The 17,722-nt window shown below is 39.1% G+C and overlaps 1 protein-coding gene across 1 annotated transcript in view; it reads right to left on the bottom strand.

The window, feature by feature from the left end:
- Positions 1-17,722, bottom strand: part of KIFAP3 (kinesin associated protein 3) — a 64,116-nt gene that overhangs the window by 23,511 nt on the left and 22,883 nt on the right. Inside the window, exons 11-17 of the mRNA XM_052665932.1 lie at positions 15,807-15,907; positions 11,323-11,431; positions 10,050-10,162; positions 9,064-9,229; positions 8,731-8,856; positions 8,254-8,352; positions 6,905-6,990 (exon numbers count right to left, since the gene is read on the bottom strand). Of these exons, the coding sequence (XP_052521892.1) occupies positions 6,905-6,990; positions 8,254-8,352; positions 8,731-8,856; positions 9,064-9,229; positions 10,050-10,162; positions 11,323-11,431; positions 15,807-15,907 (800 nt within the window). The remainder of the gene's footprint in view (positions 1-6,904; positions 6,991-8,253; positions 8,353-8,730; positions 8,857-9,063; positions 9,230-10,049; positions 10,163-11,322; positions 11,432-15,806; positions 15,908-17,722) is intronic.

Here is a 17,722-nt window from a genome sequence, read left to right as displayed (position 1 = left end):
TATTTCTCAGAATCCACCTCTTATCAGCAGCAGTTGTGATCTTTTTAATTCCCTTCTGCACCACCCTGGCACTCAAGCAGTTCTGTTCAACACTTGCTCTCATGCACAGCATCCGTGCACAGAACAAGCATCACCTGTGGGATCTACAGAGGTTCCCAGTCCCTGCTAGCCTCAAGCAAAATTCCAAGTTGCTGTCAACCGTACAGTAATGCAGTATCCTTAGGGAGGAAAACAAATCAACCAACCTCACACCTCACACCATTAGGAAACAGAACACCTCATGCTGTTTCTGCTTCTTGATATTTCCCCCACACGCACTTCGGCTCTCAATTAAACGGAAATCCTAAAGCGTTCTCTGGGAAAGGAAGGCTCAGCATCAAAATCTATAAAATGACCCAGAAAAAAAGAAAATGAAAGCAGGAGTTTCAATGCCACACGACAAGCATCTTGGAAACATCTACTTTGCTGCATCTGCCAGAGCTAAAATGTGGACTATTATATCAGCCCTCAACAGTTGTGAATTACTTACAAGCTGTAGAGAAACACCTTGTAACTGCCAAAGATCACACTGTAGTCTTAGCAAAACTATTCCCAGAAATCACGATTGCAAAGAGGTGGAAGAAAGAAACAAGTTTTACAAACGGCAAATTAGATTAATCCATGGGAAAGCTGAATTCCTTTCACATTACCTTGTTTACTTCTAAAAGTTCCCAAAAGCAGGAAGGCCAGTAGCTAAATCTCTATTTCACATTTACCATCAGTGCACTTTGAAAATGGGTCTACCTCCCAGAAATTAAAAACCAAAGGAATCCCAAGTGGCCAACACCACTGACCCATTTCACAGGACTGTCTGAACTGGCTGGACGTTTTCTACCAATAAGCATTAACTTAATATACTCCTGAAAAAAAAATATCAGTTAACACCATTCAGATTGTTGTTCTTTTTTTTTAATTATTTTTATTTAGACAGCAACAAGATAGAATACCCCTATGCATTCTGCATTTCTCTTCTTACATTAGGAGGCTTCCAACCTGCAGGTATTTCCCCTGAATCATCCATAAACTTTTGGAAAACAGGATGAGTAACTGACTGGCAAATTACTGGTTATGAGACCGAACACAGTTTCACATTACTTACAAATCCCGAGCTACCAGTTCAAACAGACAGTCTAGTTTTTGGGTCTCTAACCTGCACTTCACTAGGAATGACCAACAAGAACAAAGAGATGGCCGTGCCAGAGTAGGATCAATGATGAGCTGTATCAAGGGTTTCATTCTGGCAGCAATCCTAGAAAAGGATGATTTGCAGCCATCTCGGATGATTTACGTAACCTCAGCACAAAAAAGTTCATTTAAGTACTGCATGATCAAGGATTTGTCTGTAAATTTTCCACAGAAACGCGCAGAAACACCACTGGGTAAATGATTAATGGAATAACATCAGAATGGAAGAAAAGCTGTAAATGCAGGACTACAGCCAAAAGGCACAAAGAAACCAAATTAAAGAAACCAAATTAAAGAATTTTAGGGCAAAACAATTCCCTAAAACACAGTAAGGCTTCCAGTAATTATATTTTCAGCTATTAAAAGCTTTTTTTAAAAAAAAAAAAAAACAAAAAAACGAAGTGCGCCTTCTTGAAACTAAGGAATGCCTGCAAAAATTAAACCAGAAAACTAAACATTATGGAGACAAACACAGCTTTGTCCCCTCCAGTGCTTTTGAACACCAGTCCACCAGAAAAGCAGCGGATGGAATGTGCCTATTCCCCACCCCTCACCCCAAATACAGCACGGGCAGTAACATAAAAGGAGGAATCCTGAAGGTTGATTTTATTCTCTTTGGAGCTCCCTGACATCACTGTTTTTAACATTCGGTTTCCATAAATCCAGAAGTGACATGGAAGATGTATGGCTTGACTCTGCGAGGAATGTGCCATCCTTTTTGAAGTCCTGCTTCCAACTTTGTTTACTACTGAACCATTGAAATATTATGAAGCGTTAACTGGCCTATTATCAGAGCGTGTCTGTTCCCTATCAGGGGTCCCTTTTGTCACTGGTTTCCGTCACACCTTGTATCTGATTAACACACTATAGGATAACATAGAGCTACACAGATCTGCTTTGTGTTCCCTCACAGCTGATGAAAAACAGATTTTCCTTTTCACTTTAATGTGGTTGCCCTTTAATTGGGTCTGTAATAGGGTTCATTTGATGTGATTCCTCATACTAAACTAAAACTGCTATACAGTAAGTTAAACGTTCGTTATGTTTAAGGCCATGGTCAGTAAAGTGATACGTTACATTCTTCATTATTTAAACATTCCTAAAACATATAGTTTACAAGAAAGGTTAAAGTAACCATTTTTTTTAGTTAAGGAAAGATTTATCTTGTCTAGCTAACCAAAATTTAGGCACTTAATTTAAACTACGCACCTCTATAAAGCAAGGATAGAAACAGATGGTATGGATCACCTTCCGTGGGTGCCTATGACACCTACCTTAGGCTGAGTAGTACCAGAGGGCAATTCAGTGACAGCTCAAAAAAACCTCTAACTTCTGCTGGCACAACTCATGGTTACCTCTCTGCAAATGGGCTCATCACTAAATACCTGCTGATAGCAGACTGGTAAAAACCTACAAAATGGAATTAAAGGCAAAGTAGCAAAAAGAAACAACGTTCATGTCTCCTAAACCAAGGCGTCTACATTAAAAACACTTTCCACAGGATTCCTATACTGTCAACAACTGAAGAGTTCAACTCTTTTCTCCTTGAAGAAATTAGAGGTGTCTCATTGGCCAACTGTTATAGAAGTAACAGAGACAATTGGTTTGGTTCAACTTCCTAGTTTTTCAATTCCAAAGAGTAAGCACCAATGCTAGAATGAAATCTGTATAGGTAAGTTTATGTGAAGACAAAAGAATCAGAACCCACGTGCCCCAACACTCCCTGTACTGTGGTCATTTGTCTCGTCCACGTGGAGTCTTTCTGCTGGGAGCTCTTTGCCACAAAAAGCTACCAGCACCAAGGCAGACTGATTTCAAATTTCATAATGCAGAAGTTGAAAATACTAGTCAACAGTACGGCCAGCAGTCCACAGTTGCTCTACTGCCCACCTCTCTGCAGTCAGGACTGTTAGAAGATAACAGAGGTACGCAACAGCATGGCAATAGGGAGCCTTGACAAACAAGGTAGAAACTCTTTCCTGGAGTACAGCACTCACGAAAGGCGGACACCAGGCCGGAGTCAAAGGTTATCTGCTTTCAGAATACGGTGCTTATTCAAATAAAGCCCGTGCTAAATCCCTGTGGTCTGCTTTTCCTTGATTTTCAGAGAGCTGGTCAACATCTTGAACAGCTGGCTCCAAATCCCTGAGGATTCACAGCACATTCCTGCTTCTTATGTGAACTTCTAGCATTCGCAACGTGGAGAACTTGGGTCACAGCATTTGGCTAATAGACAAAGATGCAAGCTACTCATTAACACAGCTTTCCATCCGAGAAACATTGCCTGGCTTTCACTACAGGCATTTGGGGAAAAACAATGAGAGCTGGAAAAAAACACAACCAAAACACCACACCTTAAAAATACCTTAAGCACGTGGCCCTTAGATCACAGTGCTGTGGCTATATCTTTGTTTTTTACTTCTGCACAAAGGACAGTAATTCACTCTACATCATAAAGGAAGTAAGATGGTACAGTGGGCCTGGATTCAAAGCTGTAAAAAAAAAAAAAAGAAAAAAAAAAAAGAAAAAGAACAGGAAATCTGTCTGAAAACTGGGGAGTGGGAAAGCTCATTAGGCCAAGGACTAAAGACCTGATTATGGTTAAATATCCTTTGAATAAACTAAAAAAATCATTTAATGGCAGCAAGGGAAAGCAAAGAACAGAAGACAAGAAAACTGAGCCATTAATAATTTCATCAGCTCTTGATAATACTGTCTGAAGTGAACAGAGTAAAACCTTCTTGAGTAAACTGACATTTATTTCACAAGCATCAAGAACAGATGTCCAGGACCAGAGGAAGGGCAAACTTCATTTGCTTGGGAATCCCACTGTTGACTCCAGGCTTCCAGTTGAGCCATACAACCTGTCCAGCCTTAGGTGTACAGCCACACTCAGCTAACTGCTTGGTGTTAAGACTCAGCACATGACACAAAACCAAAGCTTTTCTAAATTATCAACACAGACTTCTTTTTGACAAAAGCAGTATCTTGCTTCTACCAGCAAAAAGCCAAGACTTCCCAGAACATACTATGCTAAAGCAACACATCTGTTTCGCTTCATCAATGGCAGAGTCCAGCCAAACTGTATTAAACAAATCATCACTAGTGTAACATTTCCATAATTTCTGCGACAATTACTTTACTATAGTAAGTACATCTCCCCTAAGGCATATAAGGCATCTGATTTTCTACAGTGTTATTTCAATCACACTACATAGAGCTCATTGATGAGTGAAAGAAGCATTTGTCTCCCTAAGAAGAAATGACTATCAAATCTCTTCTCCATCATTTACTTTCCGAATTCCATTATCAGAAGAACTAACCCTGTCAGCATGTATACAAGACTGCAAACTTAAGATTCTCTTCTTGTGGATTCAACACTGACCAGAAATTTCAACAGTCCTAGAGACTATGCCTGTTCAGACACTTCAGAAGACACTGGCAGCGTAAGAACAGCACGCAGCTGAACATCTCAGTGTTCATAGGCTACTTTATCATATAATAGAAGCTACATTGCAGAATGTCTTTCAAGACCTGAGGGTTTTGAGAACTTACTGATTCACATATTCTCTATTTGCCATCCAGGATGAGTTGCCTTTATAGCCTGTGATTTGTTTGGTACTGGAAAACGGAGTGCTACCAGCCCATAACACAGCCAAGGAAGCAGTCAAGCAGTGGTACTCCATCTTCCAGAAAACAGGGTGTTATTGTGCTTCCTGTGGCCCACACAGCCACAGTGTTAGCTATAGCTTATGCCATTTATAACACAACAACTAAATAATAAAGCTGAAAAGACCTCCACAGAAAGGTAGTTCTCCTAATACGCCAATGAACCCTGCTACAAAGTAATCTACCATCATACCAAACACTCAGTACTGGATATCTTCTCCCCCACCCCCAAAATCAGCAGAACCAAGTCATTTTCTCCTTCTATTCTTCCTCAATGCCTGTGAGAAGCCTGCTTCTCACAAGCTCAGAGAGGCTTTTCCCATTGATTACCACAGCACTCCTCAGTTTTTCCTCATGCAGCAGCATGAAGATGACCTCTTCCCAGGAAGAAAGGAAGAAAACCAACTGATTTACTAGATAGATTTACTCTGAAGTTCATGTTGAATGTGAAGCTGCGTCTTAAAGCTTAAAGTCTTTTAAGTCTTAAAGCTTAAAGCACTTATTCTTCTGGATTCCATAAAATAAAGCTTGCTGAATACTACTAACACAGTAGTATCTGCTTACTGAAAAATTAGTCCCACATTGCAAAGCTTCCCTTAACAAACATAAAAGCCCCTAAGACACCTGGAAACTGCGCTGGCCATAAGGAGGGGAAGGAAAAAAAAAAAAAAAGGTGTTGGAAACATTGATAAATATCCAGCTTCATCCAGTGGATAAACTCTTCCTACCATTTCCCTTGGAGAGGTCTCTGGAAGTGACTGATCCTGGTAATACCACTCAGAAATGAGTACTAATGCATCTTAGTTGAAATCTTGCTTTTAATGAACATCAACTGCCACTGATCAGCGAGGCACAATTGTAATCCTATACCTCTACCAAGTACAGCAGAGAGACAAGAAGAATTCCAATACAGAGAGTGTTATGTCATTTCACTTCTTACTTCAGAAGATTATTAAACCTTACAGAGAACAAGCTGCAATATGCATAATTCCACATCTTATAGCAAGTAGCTTATAGCAAAAGCAGTAACATAGTCCAATATTTTGATATTACTCTCGACTCACAGTCAAGTTCTCTTTGTAAGATTTAATTTCACAGCAGCTGCTCTACATACAAAAGGTGTATATTTACATAATTCTAAAAGACTATTAAATGCCAGGATTTCTTCTTGTCAATAGAAGTTAATTGGATTAAACAGGGCAGGACTTTTAACAATGAAATGCAACTTTTACATAAAATCTACATCACTAAGGTAAAAGCATTGAGAAGAATGCCATGAGAAGTGTGAAAGCTTCTACAGGCAGAGATACTCAGAAGTGGACTACATTTACTACATATTGTTGTCTCTTATAAAGCAATATTGCTTTAATTCTAAGTTCAATATTCTTAGTTTGCCTCTCAAGTTAACAGTTTAAAATAAAGCAGCTGTCCCAAAAGTGTCTTCTGATGAATGGATAATTAGACAAACTAAGCCATGAAGCTGAAATGAAACCTATCGTAGAGCTGAGACAATACTAAAAAGTTCACTATTATACTGCTTGGTACCCCAGCAGAAAACAGCCAGCTTTGGAACTGCCTCCCATGTTTTCTTTTTGAAAACAAAACAGAAAACAAGAATAACCAGACCTGACATCAGGCATTGTAGAAAAAGCTGAATAAAAGCTGCTGGGTAACAGGAGCCATTTGTTTGGAGAACTATGACTTCTGAAAGCTTGACATGCTTATACACTGTGATTAATTTTATTTTTATTTAGGTTAAAAAAGCATTTCTTGAAAGCGTTCACAGTCTATAGTTAACTGTTATGAGTTTTCTAAGTATGTATGTGCTTTCTGGAAGTTTGGTACACCACCCTGAATAATGACTGTGTGAATTCAGCTTTCACTTAAGTGATTGCACATGGAAAACGTATTCAGTTTGTCAGTATGAACATGCTGCCATCCAGTTATTATTTCAAAGTTATGTCACGTAGAGATGCTCTTGAAAGATGGATGAGAAAAAAATCAGACCTACCGCTATAATGTCCAGGGTGTTGTCACAAACTTTGCGTATCTCAGCATTTTTATCATGCATCAGGTCTATAAGATATGCTGGAGCCTCTGGAAAGAACCTGTTAAGGATAAAAGCTTGGGTTTCTTTGCACAGTCCTATCTTCCTCCAATTACAACTTTCTTTAAGAACCACGGTGGGGAATTTTTCCTCCCTTACCACCTTTTTTGTTTGTTTGTTTACATCACATTTTAAGATATGCCAATAATCTTCAACATTTATGAAGAAAAATTAAGTACTCTTACAAAAAAATCTGCTACAAGAAAACCTGTATACATATATATCTGCATATCAATGCCTCTGGGTCTAACAACTTAATTCATCTCTATGGAATGCTTGAATATTTCAAGAACATTACTTTTGTAATCTTTCTGGAGTTCTACTATCTAAAAAGTTTCCAGTGTAAGATACCAAAGAGAGGCCTATAGTGCAAATGAGAGTATTATTATTAGTTCAATTTGAATGAGAAATATTCCTTGAATCTTAGCACTATAACATAACAGATATGAATGTAAATATAATATTCTTTAACATCTAAACTCTTGGGAGTCAAAACAGGAGAACAACATTCCAAACAGCTTTTCAGATTTCCTCAGTGCTCAACAGAAGTAAGGACATTAAGAGGTAGCCCTCGTGTTGTTAGCAAAATAATCACTAACCTGCTGTCTTTACAAGGGTCCCATTCAACCTACAGTTGAGTTGTACCTTTCAGTACAACTTCACACTCATCTAATGCCCACAGAGATAGCCTCTTTCCACAGCCTTTGGATCACCTGAATAAGCTCAACATCAACATCAGAAGTGATTGAAAAAATAAGAAATGACTGTAGAGGAATTGGCATATCAACTTTTGATACAGAACTTCTAATATAATATTTTAATCAAGAAAGCAGACGAAAAATGCAAAGCAGGCATTATTTATGGCATCTAGTTTGATGTAAGAAAACACACTATTAAGGTAGTTCTGTTCACTTCACTTCAGACTATGCAGCATATAAACATAACAGACAAACTTCTTGGGCTGCATCACATTTAATTAAGTTATTCCACAGACTATCATTAACAAGGCATAGAACAATTCAGATTGGACAGGAAACAAAGGCTCATCTAGCCCAATGTCACCGACCCCCTCCCATTTCAAAGCAAACCAAATCTGAATCTGTACTATTCATCCTGCACTCCACTCGACATTTTTCCTTCAGCTGAAATGAACCATTTACAAAGACATCTGAAACCAAGAAATTTATGGGCCAAATAACAGCAACAGCAAATTAACAACAGTAATTCTGTATGTTTGATCATTAAAAAGATACGAGTTTCCTTGATAATGACATCTCTGGTGGCTTGGTGGAAGACCATCTGATAAAAAACATAAATGATCTGGCAGACAAACTCATCATCTTCCTGCTGAGCTGCGAGGGAGAAAAGAATATATATAATTTAAGATCTCACATCTAGATGCTCTTGATGCTTAGATAAAGCCCAGCTCTTACACTCTCAGCTAGACAGTTCAGTGGTATGCACAAAAATCCAACTCCTGACAATAGAATAGAAGAACGCTTCCTTCCCTGTTGCAGTCAAGTAGAAAAATCAGATTGCAGCACCAACTGTGAAGGTATAAAAGCCTCAAATCTATTAAACCACTAGTTCAGTATTTCCTTATCAGTATTAGAGTAATCACTCCTCCTTTCATATACAAAGACCATTGCCTTATCTCACAAGACGAACAGAGCACTTGGTTACAACACAGCTACAGCAGCTAAATGGCTATGAAATACAAGGCAAAATACCATTTAAAAGCTCAATGAGGGCAGGAATGATTCCAGATTTGGCCAGCAGAGCAGCGCAAGAGTCGTCCATAGAAACAGTTCCAATCATTATCACCACTTCTAAAACAAGGTCATCTTCTGCAGAACCTGGAAGGCAAAAGAAACAAAGCACTGCCTCTTAGAAATTCTTCTTCTGTCAGTTGGATTTCTATTTGGAGATACAATTCTGCTTTTTACCGTTACGTTTCCCTAAACCACCAAGTCAGAGGTAGGCAGACTCTACTCTGGAAGAACAATATGTGAACACTCTCTCAGAGACACCACTTTGAAAGACTAACCAACCTTTATACAGACCTGGTTTCAGTTTATCCTTGAGGTATGGAACAAGTTTGTACTCTTTCAGCACAAGCTCCCAGTCCAGATCTGGTAGGGTCAAGTTTGCAAGTGTTCCCAAGCATTCAATCACAAATTCTTCCTCTTCATCATTTGATATCTGAGCTGCCAAATCACCAACATAATCCTAACGAAAACACATCAGAGGGATGACAAGCATTAAAGGCCAACAACCTGGGGTTCTGAAGGATTCACAACTCGATCAAATCAAAACTAGTTCTCAAATGCTAGAGAAACTCTTCCCCTGAAACTAAGGCTAATATGGCAGTTTCACTTGCAGTTCAAAAATGACTCCAGCATTTCAGTACTCTTCCTCAGTCTTTTACTTTTAAGGGGTATGAATAATTTATTCAGATGTTCCAGAAGAAGCTACGACTGTATATACACTGAAAGTTTCAGAAAGATGTAAGAGAATGAAGAAAGTGATACCATACTTTGTTAGTAACAGCAGTGACGTCACCTTCCCTAAAGGTGTTGAAAAATGGCTTTTTGAAAAAAGGGTTTTCAAATACAGGAGAGTCAAGAATTTTACTTACTATCCATACTGTTTTCAGACAATTTGATTTTAAATTCTTGCTTTAATTGTACATTTAATTTACTGTTAGGATGTTATGTTGTTCCCCTCTTTTTTTTTTTAGCATCTAGAATATCAATACAAACCAAGTGAAGGAAAAAAAAGCTTCTATTTTGCCCACTAGCTACAAAAGCAGAGATACAGGATAACTTAATTGTTATGCACACTAGCAATTATTTTTGGTCTGCTTGTTCATTTTGGAGCAGGGTTTTGTGATGCAGCTTAAGTTCTGTTTGTTTTCTCTATAGTGAGGGATCCTCCTAAAATAAAATATAAATACTCACCAACCCATGACACCTGTAAAGGAAAACTACAGCAGCCAGGCTTTTCCAGCAGGAAGAATCAGAGATCACAGACAACAGACAGTACTTACAATAAACAGGTTTTTAGTAGGCCCATCATGTTGTGAAATATTCCTGATCATCTTCATTAACAATGGGTCCTTAAATTTCAACGCTCTCTTCATCAGCATTTTCAAACCATTTCCTGAAAAGAAAACCTCTTAGGAAGCCTTTCTAATTCAAGTGAGAAATATACTGGCCAAAAGGAAAAGAAGAGCAAAACAGCTTTAAAATTCGAAGGAAAAAAAGTGAAGAATCTGAACAGGAACAATTTCTTCTCCCGAGCTGAAAAGATAGAACTGCTCTGCACAAGTTCCAGAGCTTCTCTAAAACAACAAACAATACGTACTGGTGAGACATCTGACTTTTTGTCAGAAAAATAAGGGCTTCAGGTGAGCTCAGTCACTTGTTCAGATCGAGAGAGATTCTAGATCCAAATCATTATCTTATTATGAGTGGAGATGCAGCTGTTGGTACCAGCTCAGGAATCATTCTCTCCACCTAAAATATGTCATTACTGTTTTACAAGACGATCTACCAGACACACAATATGGGAATACACATACAGACACACAGATCTGGTAGCACAGGGCAAGCTGCACTGTCACAATTACATTTCCAAAAGATTGCTTTGCCTGTAAGTGTTACTGGCTCCAATTCTGTTTTTACATCTTTAATATAAAATTGGATCTCCTTTATCCTTCTTTTACAGAGCTACACAGAGAACTTTAAAGTGCTGTCCATAAAATCAATTGATTGCATTCTTCTCTTTTGAAGTCTAAAAAAAGTATTACAGTAGTCCATAGTGAAAATTCTGAGCACAAATGAAAAATTAAGAGCTACTAAATAGCAGTGTGCCACACCAAGCTGCTAGAATGCAAACAGTGGAACTTAAAGAGCAATTTAGAGAGCCACTAAACAAAATGCAGACATCCATACTACTGAACAATATGCTAGAATGCCAGAGATAGACAACTAGATCAAAAAAGAAAGGAAAGATGCAATTAAACATCACTGTGCTATTAATTCTGTACTCGTAGGTGAAACCCCAGTTAGCTGAAGGTCCTAAAGTAATGTCACCTGTATTTTATAGAACTGCATGAGAGATGTGTGGACAAGTGGCTACTCAGTGCCATCGAGACCAACACTGAGGAGGATACAGTCATATATTTGCAATCTCACCCCAAGCAGGAGCATATATTTATTTTAAATACACACATATATGTACAGAAAAAGTATTTGAGTTGTTTATATTATCAGAATCTTTTCATTCCCCCCCAAACAGTAAAATCTCAGTATGTTCACCTTCACAGATAAGTTGCACATTTCTTTTGTTAGCAGCAAGGTTAATACAGAAAGAAATAAGCTCCAGGTCAACTCTCTCATCAGGACACTCAAAGAGCATTTTCATCAGCTGCCAAGAAACACAAACACATTCAAGTCATTAATTTTTCCAAAGCAAAGAGCATTGTTGTGTCAACTGTCACATTTTTAAGAACTCAGCATTTCCATAGGCACAATAAAGTTACAGAAGCCAAGGGCATGGGATGTCTGCTTCTGTGATCTGGAGGTAACAGTTCTTACAGAGTGCCAAAGATGGCAGTCACTCATCACCCTGTAACCAACTCAAGTTATTTTATTGCTACCACCGAATTCTTTGGTTTTCTGATATTTAAACTTGTGAGTGAATAATTTTTATTTATTTTAACATTCAGGTAGATATAATACAAAATACAAGTTGATTCCCCAGAAAACACCACCTGGATGTTTAATAAAATCATGATTCCATAAACAGATCAATTAATTGCAGAATAATCTACTGCTATTTTGCTTTCAGGTTACTCTGCCTGTAGGCAAATTACCTGTGTTCTGTCTGCAGCAATGCACTCCACCTCAGCAGCTTTCACTGCTATAGCAGAACACTGCTGTATACCAAAAACTTCTCATTAGCAATCATGGGGTTTTTTTGGTCATAGGAGGCAACAACCTGAGTTGATATAAACAGACAATCACCTACAACCCTGTTCAGACTGAAACTCCCAGATTCCTCAGGCACATAACCTTTACATTATTGTTGTACACCCATCTGGTGCCTGTACAGTCCATTACATCTCAAGCTACTCGTCCCATTTTGTTCCATAAGAATGCTTTCTTTGAAATGGCACACTGAATAGATGAGCATGACTCAAATCCATCTGTTTCACTTCTTTTTTCCAGTTGCAGCAGACAAGTTGCACTGCTTCCCCACCATGCGGCTGCAGGACATCACCCTACTTGCTACGAAAGCCTGCTCTGTTATGAGACATGGCAAGTTGCAATGCACAGCAGCGTGATGACAACACTGGGATTACTGCAAGTGGAAACAACTGAACCTAAAGATAAGTGGGGACCAAATACAATACACTGAGCTCAACTTATCTCAAATAGGCACGGGAAGGAAAAAGCTGCAAGTAAACATTACGTATTTGTGTGCTTGCCCCCTGGTGGCAAGACAGTTTGTAATACATTAAACACTAAAAAAAGTGAGTAAGCAACTCACAGAAAAATATAACTTTGGGAACAATAGGATTGCAGGAATTTTACTTCGAGATACTTTTATGCAGCATATCATAGGTTTATCTCTTACCAGATAGCATGCTGTCATCCCAAACGGGCCCCAAATAAAGCCATACGTATTTACGTTTCCATAATACTAATCTCTTTTTCCTGGGACTTTCATGTACTGATTTAAAAGCCATCGCTGATTTCTTCCTCCGTCTCTTAAAAGAAGTTGACTCAGATTTCCCCAGGTTCTTTTAAGAACTTATAAAGCCTCTACTTTATTAAATTTGTAAGCCTGACAGTCACACAAGAGTGAATTAACCGGAGAAGAAAGTTGCCACTTAACAAGTGGAACACGAGTATTCCAAAATCACCCCCTGCGACTATTCTGTTACAAAACCTTTAAAAAGAGATTTTTTAAAACCCTTCAAGTAATTTGAAGGGAAACATTCTCATTACGTACACAATACAAAATCTGTGGAAATCAGATGTTTAACAAGAAGGAATTATACTGTTAATTACTGAGCTACTTCTCCATAAAAAGGAAAAATATATCCAGTTTCAATTAAAGTCGTTCAAATTTTAAAATAATAGTTTAGTACGAGCTCCATGTTTCCCATTATGTCTTCATTTAATTTGATTGCCTCTTGTGCCACTTCAAAAGGAAGAATAATTGCTGCCAAATAGGAAATATTAAAATTAAATTTGTTCTGCTTTTACTATGTCCATTGTCATCTTTTACTGATTTAACAGGAAGGCAGTAAAAAGACTGCAGCATGTGCAATGAAGAGGCAGTAGTGTTCAATCAGACAAGTCCCATATTGAGTATCAGATACCACAGACCAGGACTGAAATCACTGTGTCTAGACTCTCTGGCACCTGCCTTCACTTATTTACCAGTGACCAGAGGCCAACCCCCACAGCTCTCTGCTCACATACACCTCTGTCCAACCCCCTCCCCGAGCCCAGCTCAAACATCTTTGAATGATTATGCCAGAACTGCATGCCTCAGGAATCTTTTCTGACCGGCTACTCCCTAACTCTGCTGTTTGAAGTGATGCTCTGGTTTCTGAACTTCAGCAGATAATGGCGGACAGGAGCAAAGGGTGCTGTCAAGAGAGGACGTTTACCAGCATTAAGCTGAAAAGAAGCTTATAGATCAAAGAGGGGCCAAACAGGACAACCGTGGTGGAAAACATGTGGGTTGCTGCAGAGAACCTTGCGCACCGCTCTGCGGTACAATATTAAATATCACCATGACATCACTGCCTAACCATGCCCTTTGATTGGCCAGGTTATTACCAATAAATGCTTTTATAAGCATCTGGATGGCATTTGCACCTATTTAAACAAAACACGCATTGCTGAGGTCTAAACAAGAATGAACTGTTAATACTTGCTTTTAACTGTTACTAGAATAGCACCCACTAACTCCTACAGTCCGCATGGATGTTTACCTGGGACGGCACACGCGAGCCTGTCAGGCACCTCACACGTACGGAATGACAACAAGGGATGGATTTCCCAACTGCTTTCCACAACAGCTAAACATTTGGTATTGAGTATTTGCCAGCTTGGACCTACACCTCTCCTCAAAAGGAAACAGACCCACAGAAGGGCATACATTGTTACTGACAGGAGAATTCAGTTTTCCAGCACAGAATCAGATGACGGAAAGCTTTTGAAAAGACCGTCTTCTTCTCTTGATGCCATACTAATTTGCCCTTGTTTCTACTGCTTGTTTTTGTTAATATTTGTCCTAATTTTCAGCTTCCACCAGTAAAAAAGTGTGACTGTCCAGCTGACCCTTTATGAACAGTCTGCAGATGTGATCTGTGCGTAATTACATCGAGCACTAAAGAATCAATAGCAACAGAAATCTTTCAAGTTTTGTAGCTCTATCCAAAGTCTAATTAAGTCTGTGAGCTTGTCCCCTGTTCCACTAGGCTTCGAATAACGCCCTGCAAGCACTACTTTGAGCAGCCACTGCCAGTCAGGACAAGGAGGTTCACTAAAGCTCAGCATATGATATCACTGAAGTTTCCACAGCTCTTTACATTCGAAACTGGGGATCTAAGATGCAAGCTAAGATTTCCTGCAAGCATGAAATAAGCAAACATTGAAACACAGCACGTGAATTCATTTGGCAGGTGATCATTCAGAAAAAAATAAAAACAGGCCCCTTGTAACATGCAGATGTCATAGCAAAGTTACTTCTGGGGCAGAAAAAGAAATCAGGATGATGTTTGCAAGAGGATTTGGCAACATCCACCAGCTATTCCCACCACTTATCCCTTTTCTCCAAAATCCTCCTCTATTTGGAAAAATACTACAATTCTTGTCATGAAATGATGACCAGAAACATCCTGAAAATTTGCCATGGCAACTTCCTATTCTAGATGCACTTGATGTTAAAAACATGTTTGACAGGAAAAAAGATATTATGGTGCAATTCTGCAAAGGCTACCAGAGAGCCTTCTACATTTACGTAACACAAGCTTTCTCAGCTCCAAGCCACACCAGGACTGGGAAGGAGGCTGGTAAGAGAAGATTCAGTGTTTAAAAACAACCAGCAAACAACACACCACAACCCAAGACCAAAAGAAACACACACACACACAAAATCCCCCCCAAAAACATGAAATTATGCCTGTGTGTGGCTGAGGGAATAGTGCTAAAAAGTTGCGGGAAAAAAACTCTAATCTGACAGATAAGCGAAGAGCCCTCTATAGCTTGTTGTACATGTTTGCACTTGGAAAAGGATTGTCATGTGGCAACGTAGCACATTGCTTGGCAGCTTTCCAGTTCATATCCTGTAACACTGAAGACGCTGAAATTTTGATACCCCATGGAATCAGAAAAGAATGCCTCCTAAAAAAAGTAAAGGAAATATTTTCCACAAGGTTCCCTATGGATTTACTGCATACAACTTCTCATTTCTTTCAAGCATCTCCAATCTTTCCTGGAAATTCATCAGGTCATACGTATTGTTTTCTAATTAATCAGTGTCGCTCTGTGGTCAGCAGTACTGACAAATAACGTCACCCATCCTTTCTCTGAGGACCATCAAAACACAGCATGAATAGTCAGACTGCCCAACGAGTAGGATGCTCACTACTGACTCAGCAGCATCCTGCCTGTTCCCATTCTCACCTGCGGGTGTCAGTGTGAGCTCTGCTATCAGTGAGGAAAAGATACGCCCCTGGACAGATGCATCTTGCCACCACATCACATATGAATGTACATACCTGTGGGATACAGTCCGTGTATGCAAACATCGACTTGAAACGATCATCCATGCTTATGTGATACAGAATACACATAGCTACTTGCTTGTAGTTTTCATTTGCTGAAAGGAAAAAAAATCCAAATGAATAAGGTTTGCGTTTTACGTATCACTAACGTTTACGAGAGGAGAAAAATGAAAAGCACAATGATCCCAGTTAAGGCACATTTACAATAGGAATGTTACTGAAAGAGCCATAACTGACGTGTCAGAATGAACAATGTATTTGTGTAAAGAGGGAACTAAGGCAATGCCAACTACTACCACAGATTTTCTGAAAGGAACACTTGATAACGATGGGTCATCCAGAGAAAGCCTTCATCAGATTCCAGCCAGGAAATTCAATACCAAGTATGACACTGATTTAGCTGTGGATATTCCTGTTGAAATGACTGGTTTGTTTCAAAGCGAAACAACAAGGAAGGTAATGTCACAGAAACAAGAACCACTCTTCTAAAAAGCGTTGTAGAAGGAATCCAGTGCCTTTCAAGCAAATCACACACTGACTGTCTTACGGTCTTAAATTGTGGGTGTTTTGTGTTCCATACATTTGAGAGAAAACAGCAGATTTGCACATCAGTACTTCCCAAACAAAGGTTTGGAAGAAAAACCGTAGCAACTAGCACAAGTAGGTTGTGGAATATTTAACAGAAAGATTCTATCAAAACAGCTTAGACAAACCTAAGAATGCTTGGTAAGAACAAGGCTGGTGTGTTTGATCCTGACTGCTGAGAGTTGGACTGAGCACCCTCTTGAGCTCTCCTCTAGCCCCATTTTAGCAGGACACTGGCTACCTAAAGGATAACACACTCAACTGAAAATTTAGACCAGTCTGCAATCAAGTCTTCAACTCAGAATTGTTTCACAGCTCTGATGCAGCTGATCAGAAATACCTTACCTCCCACTTCAGCTTAAGCTAAGTCAGAATATCTCCCTAATGCTCTGGCAAAGCATCAAGATCTCCAACAGCAACCAACTCAGTTAATCATTTTTCTTCTCCATACATCACTGGAAACTGCAATTTCCTTTAAGCAGCAAGGACACCATACTTTATCCTGAGAATGCACATTTGTGACTTCTTACAAAATTGAATTAGCAAGAAAACAAAACCACCACAAAACCCTTCTGGTAGTTGTTTTACTACAGTGAAGTGTTCTTTCCCATGCCAAATCTGAAAACACAGCTGACCTTTCAGCCCCTCCTGGCATATTACCTGCTTTGAAAAGCAAAAATCACCAATGCTGACTTGCATTTCAGCCTTCTATGCACTTCACAGCTAAAGAAGACACAAGGACCAACTTTGAAAGATGTTGAGGCTATCATTAAAAGAAACGTGCAGATGATACTGAAGCATACAAATACTGCTTGAAGCAAACAGAACAAAGTGTTTACTCACTTGTACTTCTCTTGTGACTTGTCATCTTGCCTACCTGTTCATTTGTAGTGACATTGCAAACCAACAATTGCATGGAAAAAGAAAGCCCACACTACACATACAGCTGAAATCTTCTCATAAGCAAATGTAAAGAGTAAACTAAGCCCACAAATTTCTTAGGGAAAAGCTGTTTTCGTAGGGAAAAACAGCTGTTTGCACTGCTCTTAATACTTCTTTCCATGCCTCCATTTAAAACTCAAACATCAAGTTGCAAATTTAAGACTCAAATTACAATTACACGTTGCTGGGTAATGCAGGAAACACTATGTGAAGTAAAAGGCAAACTAGTAAAAGTGTTAGAAAATTGGCTACCCAGAACAGTAACTTGGAAAACAGAGGGACATTGAGACAGACCTGCAGCAGATATGAGCTGGCAAGGCAGCCAACAAGAAGGGTTGAACCTCTCTATTTGATGGGTATTTTTCCCCCACCTTATTTTGGCA

This window comes from Tympanuchus pallidicinctus, unplaced genomic scaffold (assembly GCF_026119805.1).
Source record: "Tympanuchus pallidicinctus isolate F22 unplaced genomic scaffold, pur_lepc_1.0 scaffold7, whole genome shotgun sequence".
NCBI lineage: Eukaryota > Metazoa > Chordata > Aves > Galliformes > Phasianidae > Tympanuchus > Tympanuchus pallidicinctus.
The sequence above is the reverse complement of the archived record's forward strand: the minus strand, read 5'-3'. Positions and strand labels throughout refer to the sequence as shown.